Source organism: Barbus barbus (genome assembly GCF_936440315.1).
Source record: "Barbus barbus genome assembly, chromosome: 21".
Taxonomy (NCBI): Eukaryota; Metazoa; Chordata; class Actinopteri; order Cypriniformes; family Cyprinidae; genus Barbus; species Barbus barbus.
In genome coordinates this window covers 15072318-15090542 of record NC_136749.1, presented here as the reverse complement: position 1 = coordinate 15090542, position 18225 = coordinate 15072318, and the positions used below count along the sequence as shown (strand labels likewise).

The 18225-nt window shown below is 37.5% G+C and overlaps 1 protein-coding gene across 2 annotated transcripts in view; it reads left to right on the top strand.

Annotated features, from left to right (window-relative positions):
- Positions 1-18225, top strand: part of LOC306886855 (ephrin-A4-like) — a 51592-nt gene that overhangs the window by 18128 nt on the left and 15239 nt on the right. For both annotated transcript variants that reach the window (XM_079444187.1, XM_079444188.1), the window contains one exon: positions 17488-17783. In XM_079444187.1, coding sequence (XP_079300313.1) covers positions 17488-17783 — 296 coding nt within the window. The remainder of the gene's footprint in view (positions 1-17487; positions 17784-18225) is intronic.

The window sequence follows — 18225 nt, the reverse complement described above, 5'->3', positions numbered from 1 at the left end:
TGCTGTTTAAACTTTTAGGTATTAAATGTTAACTTTGGATCTTAATCATTTGGGGGAAAAGGGTAACACCTTTGTAGGATCATGGTCATGGAATACCTGGATTTAAACTGTAGAGTAAAATGAACGAGCTGCATTACAGATCAATTAGAGAAAGAGAGAGGGAGAGAGAGAGAACACACTAAATCCAATCATTTAAACTGATCCACAAGTAGCCAAAACTTAGTCTTTACACTACACCTCAATAGTGAGCATTTAATGTAATTTTAGTAGGACAAGGTTTTCTAATTCTCATTCACCCACACAAAACAACCGCTGAGACCTTCACATTCATCTCAGACAGAAAAGACATTTAGTACTCAGAGACAGATGTTAATGCTAATGTATGCACACACAGCAATAAAGATTTTACTAATTTTTACAGTTTCTGAAGAAAATTTGAGTGCTGCTTGCTTGTGCAAGAATCACAGCCACAATGGTAATGTATTTGCCAGGGTGTTGCTATGTGTTTAAGGTGTTATGAGAGGTTTCTGGGCCGTTGATTGGATGATTGTTAAGTGGTTAATTGCTAGCAAATGAAAAGAACCCATTTCAAGTTTCTTAATATTCTGGTCCCTAGATATGAATCTGGACCCTCCATCAATGTCGCTGCAGGAGATTTTTTTTTATTTTTTTTTAAATGGTGAAAATTAACATTTTGCAATTAAGTATGAGCAAAACCAAATTAATGCTTGCCAAACTTCATTAAATAAATTAAAGCAGATATGAAGCAGTAATGTAGAGCTGGAAGAGTAGGAACAAGCAAGTTGTTGCTTCACAGGTGGACAACAAGTGAGAAAATGGGCTTGAAAAAGAAAAAGAAAAAGAACATGCAGCTATTAAAAAAAGGAGGGAGAGAGCAAGAGATGGTAAAACTTTCTTATCAGTGTTTAAAACAGTTGTGCTCCTTAATATTTTTTGTTGATACATTTTTATGAGGATTCGTAGATGAATGTAAAGTTTAAAAAACTGCATTTATTTGAAATGGAAATCTTTGGCATTATTATTAACGTTTTTATTGTCACTTTTGATCAATTTATAGCATTCATTACTGTATATACTCTGTAAATAAAATATAAACTATATGTAAATCAAAGTCAGGAAAAACAAAGTTGTTGCTTTACGGGTGGACAGCTAGAGAGGAAATGGACCAGGAAAAGAAAAGAGCCAGAACATGCAGTGATTAAAAAGAGGAGGGACGTGTGCGGGAAAGAGGCAGAAAGAGGCAAGAGTTCCTAGCCTATCAAAACTGTGACCCACTTTCGCAATGATGGATGCCCAAAGCCAGCTCAGATTTATCGTTATTGCTTATTTGCTTAGCAGGCGCCCTTTTCAGTGTGGAGCGGGGTTGAACACTGGAGCATGTAACTCCAGTGGCTGCTCGCCCTAACCCACTTACCAGCGACAGCTGGGCCTGCAGACCAGAGAGGGGCTCGCTCACCGCAGACCCCTACAGCTGCCGCTACACCAATCCTACAGGCAGACACCTGTCTCCGAACGCACTTTCCATTGTGTGTGCTTTCCTTTCTTCATTCCTTTCGTCATCTTTCCAGGCCTTTTAAAGACCCCCCGAGGAAAGGCTCAGTCAGCTGTATGGTAGCTAAAGGAGGAAGTTATATTTAAAGCAAAGGCAAAAAGGTTTTTAAAACAGCCAGAACCATCATTAGTCTGAGGTTTGGAAGTGGCGATGGAGGAAAGGGTGGGGCGGAGAGGGCCTGGCGTAGCTCCCGGCTCCAGATTGGCCGACTCCCAGACCACTGCACCTCTGGCCTTACATACCCCCTGGACACCCACATTTACAGATTCGCATATGTTCATGTGCCCATTATAATGAATATACAACATGTAGGGCAATTGGGAAGTCATAAATATAGAATTTACTGTATTACGCATACTGTATCATGGCATTTGGCCATAAATCAAAAGTAGGGCTGGTCACTTAACCAAATTGCGACATGAACTAATATCTGTGACTTTTAAAGTACAAAAAGTATGCTGTCTTATATGAAGTCTGCATGTCTTTATAGGAATGACTTTTGACATTAGATACACACAAACAGTTAAATAGTTCAGTTTAACTTTAAGAAATTATAACGTTACTATTGTACAGTACAATGTACTTTTCAAAGTAATAATAACAGTTATACAGGTTATTAAAACAATATTTTTTAAGAAGGACCACTGAATATCACAAATTTTCACCCATGTTTTAATTTGAACAACTTCTGTTGTTCAGCATTTTGGTTGCCAAAAAAAAAAAAAGTTGTTTAAATTTCATTTGATTAACAATTTTATTAATCTTTTAAAATATATTAGACATTCATGTGGTTACTACAGTTTTTGATGATAAATTTGTATTAAATTTGTACAGAAAACAGAAAAATGTAAAACAGAAAAACTAAAACGCATTTCATATTGTTCAAATTTGAATTATTAAATGGTTAATGTTATGAATTCAATTAATTGCACATCTTTTATGGTTTAAAATTTAATAACTAATATAGAAACCAGAAAAATTAAATTTTGTGGGAAACAAATATTAAAAAAATAAAACGAGCCATAAACATGTATCATTGGTCAATAAGGAATTGTTCACTAAGTAGTCTCACGACTGACGGCTGCAGGTGTGGAATCTATGGTAAGGCCAAGGCTCAAGGCCCGCTCATGAGGCTGTTTGACTGACATGTCAAACTACTAATCACAGTTCGTTTTGGGGTGTGGAAATGTCTCCACAATAACAGACCGGTGTGTAAAACTCTCTGACATATTTGAAAGATTCTATGCTGTGAACTTTAAATATTTCACATACTTTTGAAAATCCAGCATTTATTTGATCCTGAAAAGCATTTGTCTTCCCAGTAACTTGTAAACACGACGATTTCTTTTGTGAGGGGGTTTGGCATCACGGCATCTTTGTTTCCAGGCGGAACGTTAAAGAGCGCGACACATACATCTCCCAGAAATCCTGCATAATCTAACCAATCCGACGATGTCTTCGAAACTCCTGAAGTGTTTTCACTGTTGTGTGCCATATGCATCAGACGTTTATCCAATGTTGTATGGGTGTGATGTCTTAGGCTGAGACTATTCACTAACCAACTAAATACATAAATCTGTCATTTAGTCACCTTTATGTTTAGAATGTTATGTTTAGTGTTTTTTTTTTTTTTTTTCTGGTCTATACAACTAAAGTTAATATGGTCCAATATAGCACTGACTTTGATCGAAAGAACAAAAACAGTTCTCCAAAATATTCCAAAGTAGTGTTCCAAAAATGAAAGCAAGTTAGTGACATGAGAGGGCAGTAAATGATGACAGGATTGTGGATTATCATTTTTAGGTGAACAATCCCTTTGCACACTTTCCAAAATTACACTCTCTAATTGTGGCTCTTTTGCGCTCCGTTGGTGTTGTATTAGTTTATAATGAACAAAATGAATCCCTTTTCTCATTCTTTTTTTTTTTTTTTGCTCTTGGGGTTTCTTTCACAGCCTAAAGAAGGTACTAAGTTTCTTTCATGGTATTAAATTGGGTGTAAAAGCCTATAAAAGAGCCTTAAAATGCTTGGGGTTATTCACTGAAAAGCTATTATTTTATGTAGGTATTAGCTTTATCTGTATTCGGCAAGAAAAGCAGCCAGTGTCCACTTCAATAGTAGAGCATCAGCACCGAGGTTTGCATCGAGGCTGAGAAGGCCATTTGCTAATCTTCCTCTTTCAGATCCTGACTTATGCACACACATACCAGTGCGCGCGCACACACACACACACATACTATGCTAAAGTCATCCCCTCCTGTTCTTTGTAGTGTTGTGGGTCCCGCTGACTCTTGGTGAAAGGGGTGCTGTGCTAACAGGCAGAAAATAGACCCGGCTCTCTGTTTGAGCTCCGGCCTCAAGAGCCCGGGGCCGTACCGTTGCCCAGTGATAAACGCATTTGAAAACAGGGGGCACACAAAGTCTTCCGGAGCCTGGCTAAATGCTAAACACCCCCCTCATTCATACACATACACACGGCGCATTCCTTTTTAGACGACTTTACAAACCTATCTCCTGCAGCTTTGCTGAGGAGCAGCCAACCTCCGTGCCCCAAGCGAGCCTGAGCTTCTCTGAGCACAGAAACGGCTTTTCACACACGTTACACCGCTGCATGGTGATTTCAGGAGCATGTAGGTCACTCTTTAGCATCTGTGTGTAATGTATTAGCTTGAATGGATGAATGAACAAGCCTAATGAACGAATTAATGAATTGAATTAAGGGACAATGGGTCTCGTTTGCTAATCACGCATACGTGTGTATTTAAGCGTGAAGCCTGTATGCGAACGTTTTCATGCTGAAATCATGATTCAAGCTTGTAAACATTTCGAAAGTGAAAATAAAAAATTAATTCAAAACATAACAAAACGCACACAAACGACTCCTAACGGTCTTAGAAATGTGAATGTATGAAGATTCTCTTGTGAGAGACTCAAAAATAAAAAAATATTTCATGCAAAAAGACTAATTTATACATCTAAGAAAATATTGTGTGATGATACAAAATTCATAAAATAATTGGCATTTATAATGTCATTGTGCCACAGCAAATTATCTAGAAAATTAAATTTGCTTTCACACATTTATATTTATATTAGTTTTTAGTTCTTTCTTGGGTTTTAACAGAATAAAATAATTATTGATCTCAAAATAACTGATACTGATTTCCAGCACAGTTAATACAGTAAATTTGACAGCCTTAAAAAATGCCTTGTAAAATCTTTTCTTTTCTTTTTTTTTTCCTGTTCTCAAAGTTCTTTGGCCTCCCAGCACCTTGCAATTATTTATTCATATATGAATATTTGATGTTTTTTAAATTTCATTATTTTATTCTTGTTTGGTTTTATTTTAAATTCTTATACATTGCTCTTTTAAATCATACTTTTTAATCTGAATCTTTTAAATGAGCACTGGTCTTTTGACAGACACAAAGCCACATTTATAAACACATTCATTAGAAACCAGAAATATGGCATTTCCCACATCACTTTTTCAATGACCAAAATAAATTCCCCTGCGTTAGTTTTTATAAAATGCCAGAGACAAACGAATACAGCTTAGCTCAGTCAGTAGCGTTTGTCTCTGTCAAGTTTTTCTCAGCATAACGATAGAAATAAATTTTCTGGGGTGTATTTACAGCCTTCCATGCCACAAAAGCCTTGTCCTGAAAAATGTTAAAATCAATATCGTGAATTGCTGCACCTGCAGAACAACCTTATTCTGTCCCCACAAAGGTAACTACGGGTTGGTACTGTTCTTTCAACTGGAACGCGAGCGGTTGAACCTGCCTTATCTCACTCATAAACTCTCATGCAATACAAGTGAATAATACATTCCTCGCATGAACCCACAAAATTGTTTAGCATGTGCAGAAAGCCAGCCCCTCACAGGAAACAAACTAAGCCCCTAACCACATGTGGCCCCACACCTGGCGCCTTTGGAGAGATAGAAAGAGCCACGCAAAATGCTGGCACCAAAAAGGAAGCTTAAGGTCAGGAGCCCTGTTTGTTTTTGTGTGTGTGCGCGTTTCCTTGTTTCCTCCCCTACACTGTAGAATAACATCCATTAACAAAGGGTTTGGATCCTGCTTCCCAACACTTTTAGGAAAGAGAGGGAGGGAACGAGATCTGAAGGAGACCGAGACGACCACTTCAAGAACGTCATATAGTGTAGCGCACAGGAAATGGTCACAGAAAGAATGAGATTGTTAAGGGGCAAATTGGGGGGTAGCAGATGGCCAAAGTGGGAACCCAAGTAGGTGTTTGTCTGAAGAGCCTTAATAGTCAGGTTAGACACAACATGGCTGAATGAACAAACACACACGGTCTAAAACGGTTGAACACATCAGAGCTCCGTGAAGAGCTTAGCGCCTGTAGGGCTAGCACTGGGGCTAACATGGGGTTTGGGGATGTGCCACATGCTGGAGCTTAGGTGGGTTTATCGCAGGAGGGGGCAGAGGGGAAGGACATATTTGTGGCAGGGTTGGTTTTTTTCATGAGGCGGTCTGAATGTATGTTTGGATTTGTGACAGTTATAGTGGCTGTGCACGGCTGCCTTCGTCTGGCTCACAGTCCCTGAATTCTTCCCGCTTTTCTCTGCATAACTACTCTGTATTTAGTGTTTACTAATCCAAAAAGTCAGAACGCACCATGAATAATTTGGTTTATGAAAAAATGTTGTTTACAAATTTGGTTACAAATCAGTTACAGTGCTCAATTTTCATTGTTGAATCACATTACGGAAAATATTAAATGATTTATTCACTACTGAGAAGTAACTTGCCAGTCAGATTCTGTTCTTTTTAGATTTGTTCTCGTTTTAACAATGTGATAGGCTAGATGTTTTTTTAATACTTAAAGGGATAGTTCACCCAAAAATTAAAATTCTGCCATTAATTACTCACCCTCATGTCGTTCAAAACCCGTAAGACCTTCATTCATCTTCGGAACACAAAATAAGATATTTTTGATGAAATCTGAGAGCTCTCTGACCCTCCATAGACAGCAGGGGTCCTACCACATTCAAGGTTCAGAAACGTACCAAGAACATCGACCAAATAGTCCATGTGACATAAATGTTTCAACTATAATTTTATGAAGCTACGAGAATACTTTGTGTGCAAAGAAAACAAAAATAACTGTTATTCTACAATTCTTCTCCTCCTCATCCAGTCTCCTGCGACGCACCACCATTGTGGAGAGAATACCACGACGAATGCACTTGCTTCCGCCTCATGTAAACAACGTATGCCCGTATTCAACTTAAGCAGCAGCACAATGCACATGCATTGTTTACATGAAGGGGAAGCAAGTGCATGCGTCGTGATAAACGTATGTCCTTGCTACATTTCTGGACCTTGACCGTGGTAGGACCCTTGCTGTCTATGGAGGGTCAGAGAGCTCTCGGATTTATTCAAAAATATCTTAATTTGTGTTCTGAAGATGAACGAAGGTCTTTCGGGTTTGGAACGACATGAGGGTGAGTAATTAATGACAGAATTTTCATTTTTGAAATAAATAAATACAACCTTTCAAAAACATTAAACACAAACGCCAAACTTTGGAATAGTAGTGTATAATATGTGTAAGTGTGTGCATTTCTGACTCCATAACTCTGTTTATCTCGAAAAAGAAGTGATTAATCATAAGATTTAAATTGCTGGATTCATGAGAGCATCTGTGACTTTGCTGGTCTTGAATCTTATGGTGCAGTGGTGCTCAACTGGTTTTGCTTCAGGACCAGATTTTTTATTGGACATCATTTGGCAACCCACCACAACACCAAAATTGTTCATTATATGAAATTAAATTTCAATGGTATCATGCTTTCGGCAGCCAATAATTCACTGCACAAAACTCATTGCGGTTGTCACAAACCATGTACCATTTATTCATGTAATCTGGGTCATATTTTATTTATTGTGCAGTTGTGTTCATGCTTTTGGAGAATAAGGGCATGCCATGCAGCCTGTCCATTTTGGCTTTTGTCAGAATTTGAGTAGCTTCCACAAGTGACACTTGAATATTTACTAGAGTTTAATTGGACACACAGCCTTTGACATCATCTAAAAAGCATTTCCCCCTGCTTCAAAAAGCATATTAATTTTGTTACTTTCTCTATGCATGATTGCATCTCAGAGTAGTTTTTATTTAGCGTCATTTTTCTTCCTGTTCGTGTTTGTGACCGTCAGAACAGACCTGTGAGAACCCCCGGTGTCTGTGTTAACCCAACAGTGCTGTGACGTTCCACAGTTTCATGATTTTTGAGTTCTTCAGTGTTTCACTGGTTTTGAAGTCCTCTTTCAAACAGGCTCTAACAGGGCTGCATCTGCAGCGTGGCTGTCAAACCCCAGAGACTAACGTGACCTGATGAGAGGGAGAGAAAGAGAGCGAGAGATTGCCGGAGAGAAGGCGAAAGAGAGAACATGTAAGGTTGAGGGTTAATGGTGAATATGAGGATGACTTTGATACAGGTCGTATGCACGTCACATGAAATATTACTGACTTAAAATGGGGGTGGCAACCAAAGGAAGATGGAGCGACTGGATGAAAGAGTGCCATCGATATTGATCAGGAAAACATAGGGCTGGGCGGTATAGCTAAAAATTTATATCTCAATATTTTACTTAAGTGAACACAAGGAATATTTAAAATCATATTTACTTAAAAAACAATAGAAAGTTGTCTATACTTTGCAATGAATCTATTCTTTATAGTGTGTTTAAACACTGATAGTTATAATGAAAGGATTCGCAAGTGTGTAGAACACAGTAAGCGCACTGAATGAAAACTCCAGCGTTTTAAAAAGCATCTGACTGTGCTGACTGCATGCACTTCAAAGTCGTTTATGTTCAACGCGTGCTATTTTCGTGTTATAATGATGGGGGTGGGGGGGGCAGGTTGGAGAAAAAAAGGGATGAAGAAATAATTTAACAATGTTAGAGCATACACTGTAAAACCCAATGAGTTGTAATGACCCAATTCAATTGATGAAAGTGATTGGCTCAATTCATTTAAGTTTAGAAGCCAATAGTTTTGAGTACTGTGAAATTTAATTTGTTCATTAAAGAATATTTCCTAAAAGACAATTAAACCCCACTCAATTATTTTACATTTCTGAAACTTAACCATTTTGTTTAAAACCATTTATTTTAATAAAATTGACTCGTATCTCTTATGGTTACCTGCTAGCTAGCTAGCTATCTAACAAGCCAAAGCACAACTTGTGCTAATACAATGAGACACTATCACTATATCAACAAATGTCCATACTACTTTTAAACAAAGCAGTGTAAAGAGAGTCTTAATATGCTTGAGTCCATCCTCGACTTAAACGGATACTCCACCCCAAAATGCAAATTTTGTCATTAATCACTTACCCCCCATGTTGTTCCAAACCCGTAAAAGCTTTGTTCGTCCTTGGAACACAATTTAAGATATTTTGGATAAAAACTGGGAGGCTTGTGTTGTGACTGTCCCATTGACTGCCAAGTAAATTACACTGTCAAGGCACAGAAAAGTTTAAAAAACATTGTCAAAATAGTCCATCTGCCATTAGTGGTTCAATCTGAATTTTATGAAGCGACCAGAATACTTTTTGTACGCAAAGACAATAAAAATAACGACATTTATTCAACAATTTGTCACCTCTGTGTCAGCGTAGTGCCATTTTGGAGAGCATCCAAAGGACACAAAGTGTGTACGCTATTCTCTGTCATCAGTAACGCATGGATACGCTGTTTCCATTCAAATCAAAGCATAAATAAACATACAATACGTATCCATGCGTTACTGATGACAGAGAATAGTGTACGCACATTGCATCCACTTTGCGACGTCATAATTTTTGCATCAAGCATAAACCAGGCATTGGGTTCAGCACTCAATAGACACATCATCATAAGATGTGAGTGAAATAGGTTTGCTGTTTTTAAAGCTAAAGTTTTAAACACAACGATACACACCAAATTAGCTCATTTTGTTTCGCCAAAGCCTCTTTTTCTAAATAAATATTTTTCTTTTTGGTTTAAATCACCTCGTTTGCTCATCTTCCTGTTACTCTCTGTGATGGAGTGCAGTGGAGCGTTGGATCCCCTTTGGGCAATGAGTACGCTCTCTTTTTCTTTTGTTCTGTCTTTCTCACCCCTCTAGACCCCTCGACTCCCCTCAGATGCTTCGCCTGTTGCCAAGGTCTCTAACCGGTATTTTTTTTTTTTTTTTTTTTTTTTTTTTTTAAACCTTTCTGCTCCTCTCATCCTTTGCTCTGCATCCCTTGTTCCCATGCTGGTGTCCTCCCAAGAGTTCGGCTTGGCCGAGCACACCATCCCACCTTGAGTCTTTACCCCTCAACCAAATCCACCATTTTTGCAATAACACTACAACTTTCTCTCCTTTTCTCAGTGCCTGTGTCTTCACAACATATTGTCTTCTCAAAACTTTCCAAGTCCTTGTCTTCATGTATTTTTTCCAATCTCTTATCAAAGCTCCTCAGATGACCCTACTGTTGGCCGCCTCAGGGCAGCTCCACATAAATATGCCCTTTCCTCATTGGTTGACTTCAGAGTTCTTACAAGGACATCTTTCACCTTCACCAGTCCTGAAGCTCAAGGAGCCAATCGGCTCACCTGCTCCGACCAACCCATCGCACCCCCCTTTCCTTTCCCAGCATGTTTTTGTGTTTTTCTGTGGTTAGTCTGGCATTGTTGATCAATTATTGGGTCCATTTAGCAATTATGTTGCGGCGTACAGTAAGACTGAAGCGGGATTGCGTAGCTCACTTGGTATGCACGCCTTGTTGAAGCTGCTCTGTATTCCTCCGCCGTGGTTGTGAAATTGTTCGTATTTTAATTATTCTCTTTTATAAAGGGATCAAAGGTGCTGCTGGCAGGGTCGGTCCCTATTTTCATTCATGTTCATGCTCAGGCGTATACTCCCACACAGGCGTTTTTTTTTGTTTTTTTTTACTATGAATGTTCTATTATTAAAATCGTGAAGCGCCTGCTGTAATGGTATAATGACTCCAGTTTGGCTCTAGCGCTGCAGGATTTAATCAGACACAATATATGTTGTAGACATTATGTGGATCTTGTAGGATAATCTACTGTGTCTGTATTTAATCATTTAATGATTTAATCATTTTAGATCTCATGCCTTTTTAGTATTTGTTCATGCATAGCAGGTCTGTGCAAAAACGGGGAAAAAATTATATGCTAATTAATTAAAGAAATGGTTCACCCAAAAAATGTCAATTCTGTCATTTACTTACCCTCATGTAATTCCAAACCTGTATGACTTTCTTTCTTTTGTGAAACATAAAAGATGATGTTTTGAAGAATATTGGTATAGCCAAACAGTTTTGGTTACAAAAAAAAACAGAAGCAGAGAGTGCTACACGGGTGTCTTTATAAAGCCACTGGTGCTCATTGGATTTGGTGGAGGTAAAAAATCCAATTATATAGATAAAATACTTCCAAGGCACTCAGGTGGTGAGATAGAAGCCTTTAATGTACTGGGCTTAAATCATTACAAAATGGATAAAAGTAGATCTACGCGTTTCGGCAAAAAACAGCCGCCTTCAGGACACACATCAGTTGCTCAGACAGGTATTCTTAAACTGGTGTTGATTAACGAATCATCATAAACTGCTGGTTAATATGTGGGTGTGGCCAAGACTAGCTTCTTAGTACAAAAAAGGAGAAGAATAAGGAAGAAAAAAAAATACAAAAATAAAATAAATAATAAAGAGAAAAAAAAAGGGAAAAAAACATACAACAGTAATAGGAATAAAATTATACATCCATGGTATAAATTACATCAATGGTAAAAAATCAATTTCTTCATAAACTCCTGGGGACTTAGTCGCCTGGAGTATGTGAATCCAAAAAGTCTCTTGTTGTAGAAGCGCTTTCTGGCTATCTCTCATACCTGTTTAAGCAATTGATGTGTGTCCTGAAGAAGGCTGTTTTTTGCTGAAATGCGTAGATCTACTTTTAACCATTTTGTAATGATTTAAGCCCAGTACATTTAAAGACTTTTTATCTTACCACGTGAGTGCCTTGGAAATATTTTGTCTATATAATTTCAGTTTTGGTTACAATTGAGTTCCATTTGTGTGGACAAAAAAACAAATAAAATAAAATGATATAATAAATCTCAAATTATCTTATGTATAAAGACAGTGATATAGAAATAAGGGTGAATATCATAACAGAATTTTAATTTTTGAGTGATCTCTTTAATTGAATTAAACACAATTAACTGCATATTAACTGCAAATATCAATATTTTCCGAGAGAAGTTTGCACGCATTTTTAAGCATTGCATTTTAAAAACAAAGTGATTTTTGGCCATTGAAGCACAATCAGCAGCAAAAGAGAACTCATTTCACTAAATGCGCGTGCTGTCTTTGAGAGACTGTTTCTCATAGAGCACGGGAGTATTAAATGGAGTTATTTTTACTGCTTTATAGGCCTTGAACAGTTAAACACACACACTTGTATGTCAAAATGCAAGTAGCCTCATAAACACAGTAATTTAGGCTAAGAAAGGAAACACGTTCAACATTGGATCTGGGCAGCTCTTAAAGTGATAGCAGTCTAATATAACCGCTGTCTGTCATTCAAGTTAATTAAATGACAAAAGAGAGAAAGTCTCTTACTGCTTTTGACTAAATCACTTTTGACACTTAAATAAGAAGAAATATATTATTACTTTACATGGTGAAGAATTATGAAATTTCTAAGGTATCAAAAATGTTGATAACATAAAGACCTTAAAGCAAAATAACTATATTGTGATATATATCGTTACCGTGAAATAAATGACTCATATCATGATATAATATTTTGGTTATATCGGTACATTATAGATGCAGATGAAAACACGGAATAGATTACAAAAAAGGTTTTATTTATTCATTTTAATTTATTCAAACTCATTAAATTATATTATTTCTGTATATTTTTATAATTATCTTATTTGTGCTTTTATTTAGATTTTTTTTAGATTAGAATTGTTCCACTCACTCATTCATTCAACATAACCCCAACGTGGTCTACAGTCCACATGCAAACCATTTTCTAATCTTCATCAGTCTGTGTGAGGTAGATGTGGGCCTGTTTACACAGGATGCATTTCTGTATTTCATCTTTCCCATATCTTCCTTTTTTTTATTTTTTAGATTATTTTAAATTGTAATTAATCACACAAAATGAACACATTAAATTGACAGCCCCTAGTGCATGAATCTGTTAAATATCTATTATTATTCTTCAGTAAACTGAGTGTTATTTTTCATTATTATTCATGCATCCATTGAAGTGTGTCAAGCCCAAGTCCACGGCGGATCTCAGTTCGAGGGAAGCAGCCGTATTATCAGTGTGCTGAATATGACCGTGATTACCACATAGTTTACAGATCCTCCCCCACTCTTTCTCTATTACTCAGGGCATTTTCATTTTTCAGACTACCTGACAGAGCCTGACACTTTAACCTCTATCTGCTGATTGCTTTATGTCTCCTGTCCCTTACAGCTTCCTTTTCCCTCTTGCTCCCTCACCTTTTTACTCTCAGTAACCCTCTGTAAAGTAATATGTAAATCTGCGAGTCCATTTGCTGGCTTTTAGTAATGTGTGTAGGGAAGTCGTTCTACATGCTTAATTTTAGTTGGCAGTTCATTAAAGCTTTTATTTACTTGTGTACTTGTATTTCCGAGTATGTGGGTGTGTTAATTGAGACGTGTTATGCAGCTCGAGGGTGTTGAACATAGCACAAAATTGATCATAAGGCCTTGTCTGAGTTACGTTTGACTGACTTCTGATCGATTTGGCCTGTCATGGAGATTGATCACCAATACTCAGTCACAGCTATTGATCAGCTCACCGGTTTTGTCATCGCTTGAGTCACTGTGTGGAGGAGGAGAGGGAGCCATAAACGCGTTTCCCTTCGCTTGTTTATTGTGCTTTCATCTCTGCCGCACTGTAAAAGAGATGTGTGCTAAGATTGGAAGCTCAGCTACATGTAATCACTGGTGTCTGTGAATTATAGCACTTTGAATATTATAACTAGAGTATAATGTTGTCTGACCCTGTCAAAGTTCAGCTCCAGTACTCGCATTTACACAATGCTGTAATTACACGATTTAGTCTTGCTAACCTTTTTTTCAGAAGGTTTAACCATATAAGCATTCAATTCTGCAGTCAGGCTGTGGTTTTACAGCGGCTTCATCGTAATAACTTTTGTATATTAGTAATTGTGGTGCATTACCCCAAGATTTGAAAACAGTCTTTTTGAAGTGGGTTTGAATTGTTGTCATTTTTGTGGTTCAAACTTACTGAACACTGAAAATGTGATTATTTAAATGTTTAATTCTGTTATTGTTTAAATATTTAATTCATTTTACATTCTTATTCAAATTTTATCATTTATTTTACACTACTGTTCCGATGTTTAGGGTTGATTAAGATTTATGATTTTGAAGTCAAAATGCCAAAAATATTTGATTAAAAAAATCTGTAAAAACAGTAATACTGTGAAATATTAAAAATGAAAAACCTGTATTTTATTTTAATATATTTTAAAATGTAATTTCCTGTGATGCGATCCTGAATTTTCAGCATCAAATCATTCTAATATGCTGATTTGGTGCTCAAGAAACATTTCTTGACAAGTAAACCACTGTCTTCACATGCTATCTGAATTATCATAAATACGAGTTGCCTAGTTGGAAATTGAGGCTGAAAAGAGGTTGTTTAAGTCATTTCATATTTAAATCTGGGAAACTTCGAGTCTCTGAGTTGTTGTGGGCCAGAAACTTATACATTAACCAATTGCTGTATATTGTATGTATTGTATACAGCCAAAATAGTATTTATTTGACCATTTCAGAATTGTCAGCAAGCTGAATATCTAGATGCAGTGAATGTTTATATGGTTACCAATTGATTGGATACTACATTTTTATTCAAAATCTGTTGAATATTGACTAAATATCTTTAATACATTTTGACTTTAATAAGGCTTCCCCAAAAATAAATATATTTTTATATAATTAACTCATGGGCCATACTCCGTCATTTAATAACAACTAAGCACTTGAATGCAACAAACTCATAATTAATAACTTCAGAAGTGGTATATAGAAATATTTCTGATAGCACATGAAGGCAGCATAAACTCAAAAACACAGATAACCTGTGACGGTAAGATTCCACCACTGAAGAAACTTTCTAGACTTTGTAGATCACAAATGCGACAACATCCAACAATTCTTATTGCAGTCTCAATGTGGTTTTTAATCTCACAACTACAACTTTATATCTTGCAGTTGAGACTTCAACTGTGACTTTATTTAATCTTTATCTCACAATTACCCATTTAATTTTATACTCTAAGGCGTATAGACCTATTCACACCAGGAAAGATAACAAAAACTATATCGGCGTCCACATTAATGGATGATAAAGTTTTGTTTATTCAAAGCGTGAGCTGCAGTTATATCATCTGTCGCTTTAAAGAGATATTTCACTAAAAAATGAAAATTCTGTCATTTACTCGACCTCAAGTTGTTCCAAACCTGTATGAGTTTTCTTTCTTCTGCTGAACACAAAAGAAGATTAGTAACCAAACGGTTGCTGTTCTCCATTGACTTCCACTTTATCGTTCATCTGCTGGAAAACATTGTTCTGAAATTGATTCCAACCAAACATCATTATCGTTATAGATATGGTTTGGATTTCAGTATTCTAATAGAATGATTATTAAAACTTCTATAGTTATAGTTACCATCCTTTGTATGAATGGCGCTCTATTTCTTAACCAATAAATAATATCCAGTACCGATCTCTAATGCAATTAAACATGAAAACTGATCCTTGGATTAATTTCTAAATGCATTATCCTATGAAAAACAAGAGAAAAGGTCAAACAAACTCCATTTATTCTGGTCCGGTGTTCATTCAGTCAGCTGTGACACCATAAACGCTCACGACATGAGATGATTGTCTCTTCAAATGGGCCTGATTGATGAAAATTACATTTGCTTGACAGCTAATTAACAACTTATGGATGTCTCATCACTGGCCAAGCTTGCAGTATTTGTAAATATGACATTTGCTGTCAGATCTTGGATGGACTGTGACATGATAGTTTGATGAAGAGATGATCTTTATCTTCATCTCCAATCACTGTTGATGGTTTAATATGGAAAGATGACCTCAGCCAGACCACATCTTGTATTTTCTGGCTTCTGTAACGAGTTTACACCACAGGTATTGAGAGAATTTCTTAACTAGGTCATAGACGGTGGGTCAGGTACCTAGTTTACTCTCTGGCTTTGTTTTTTTTCTCCCTCTTCACTCCATCTGTTTGGCTCCCTTGCTCTTTCTCCCTCTGGTCTGGAGTCTTTCATTAGCCTTTTTCCGTCATCTCTCTGTCCACCCACTTAACTCTGGATAACCCCCTCTTCATTCTTCTGCCCGTGTGCACTCCCTTCCTCCCTTCTTTCCTTCTCAGACTTCCTCTGCCTCCTTCGCTCTGTCGCTTCTTCACAAACGACTCCCGGTGACAGACCTGGACCGGCCGCATCGCTCTCACATCCTGTCTTTTCTTCTCCTCCATGGCCTCCTCTCATCCCTCGCTCGCGTTCCTTCTCTGGCGCACACGCACGTTCACAGTGAAGAAAGACCAATTAAAATCCATCTTGTCTTCTTGCTGTCTCCCACCAAACTCTCTCTAGGGCCACTAATTAAAATAGAACCCTTTCTTTACCTCCCTCCATGTGTCTGTCTCTCCACTCTCTAACCCTTCTCTCTCTCAGTCCTCACCTCTCTTCCTGTCTCGCTTCGTCTCCGCTGCTCCTTTGCTCTGGTTCTCACCTGTTTTCCACAATCTGCAGTTGATCTGTACTTCTTAACTACCTTTGAACTTGAGCTGCAAACTTTTCTTTTTTCCATTCTTTTTTCTTTCTGGTTGTGTTTGTCGTCTTTCTTTCTTTCTTTCTTTTTTTCTTTCTTTCTTTCTTTCTTTCTTTCTGTCATTGTTTCTTCATGTCTGTCTTTCTCCATATTTTTCTCTCATTATTTTTGTTCATCCTTTCATATTTTCTTTTGTTTATTCGTTCTTTTTGTTATTTTCTGTCATCCTTTCTGTCTGATTTGTCTTTCTTTCTCCCTGTTTCTCTCTCCATCTTTCATTATTTTTTTTTATTTTTTTATTATTTTGCTCTTTGTTGTTTGTTCTTTTTCTTCTCCCTTTCTTTTTATTGATGGTGTCTTGTACACACTTCCTTTTAAAGTCAACAGTGTGTAAACAAATGGGAACATGAATTAATTGACCAAGCCTCTAAGGGCCATTCTATGCTAATTCTTCCCCTATTAGTGCAACTTGACTTTTGACTTGGTGTGTGTGGCAAGCGAAGAATGAAAGTCTCACTAATTAGCATGAAGCTGTTATTGAGAGCCATGGTCCGTATCTGCTGCTGTGTGAATGTTTTGACCTTACTGAAATCCTCATGGGTTTCTCTTTCCTTTCAGCATTACTGTGCACTTGAGTAGCCAAACCTAAAACTAGCTTAATTTACGTAGCTTGCCTAACTTTAATCTTTATTTTACAGTTACACATTGTCGCTGCATCCTTCTATCCGTATCATCGGGTAGAATTAATTTTCTGACGTGTTGAAGCATTTGTTTCCCAGCAGTGACTGTGTGACTGATCACTAACTCTTAATAATATTCCACAGAGCGGCCAAGTGAGTGTCGACGCGAGTGTGATTCAGTGCAGATCTTGCTGACGCATCTGAAATCTGTTCTGTGGACTTGGAAAAATGCCATTTTTAATGATTGTGGCCATGAATTTCTCTGATGATAGAAAGACACCCCCTAATATACCATTCTTTCTCTCTCTCCCTCTCTTGCTCTCAGGTTAACAGGAGATGATTACTCTGTCCAGGTCAATCTGAGTGATTATCTGGATATACTGTGTCCACACTATCCTGCTGACCACCCGTCGAGCGGCCCTGTGGAGACTCTGGCTCTCTACCTGGTGGCTGAGGGCCAGTTCAGGGGCTGCGTGGAGACTAAAGAGGCCATTAAGAGATGGGAGTGCAACCAGCCGTTCGCTCCCTATGGCCCTGTCAGATTCTCTGAAAAGATCCAGCGCTTCACACCCTTCTCCCTGGGCTTTGAATTCCTGCCCGGACACCATTACTACTATAGCTGTAAGTAAGCTGCGGTGTTGGAGAACATACACAAAAGCATCAATCAGGATGACAGCTTAACCTTGAACAGATACATTTATACTAATTATGATACAGCCTATGTTATGTAGTATGGTATGTAATGTTATGAAAACATATTCTGGTACAGCATCTTTGATTTAGTTACTGCACTGTACACTGGTGAGCAGGAGCTGGACTGTGCTTTTCCGTTTATCTGCTTGTGTTATTGTCTTTTTTTTTTTTTTTTATAATTTATATGAATATTTATGAGAGTATAAGTGAAAATGCTCCTTTTCTTGCTTTTGGCTCCGCCTTCGTCCTCTCGGCTCCAAAAAGGAAGGCAAGATGGTCTGTGGCCATAAAATTACATGACAGTTTTCCTGTTTTTACAGCTTTGGTTTCAGGCCAAAGCTTTTCAGTTCCCTCTTCTCATTTCTTCTAT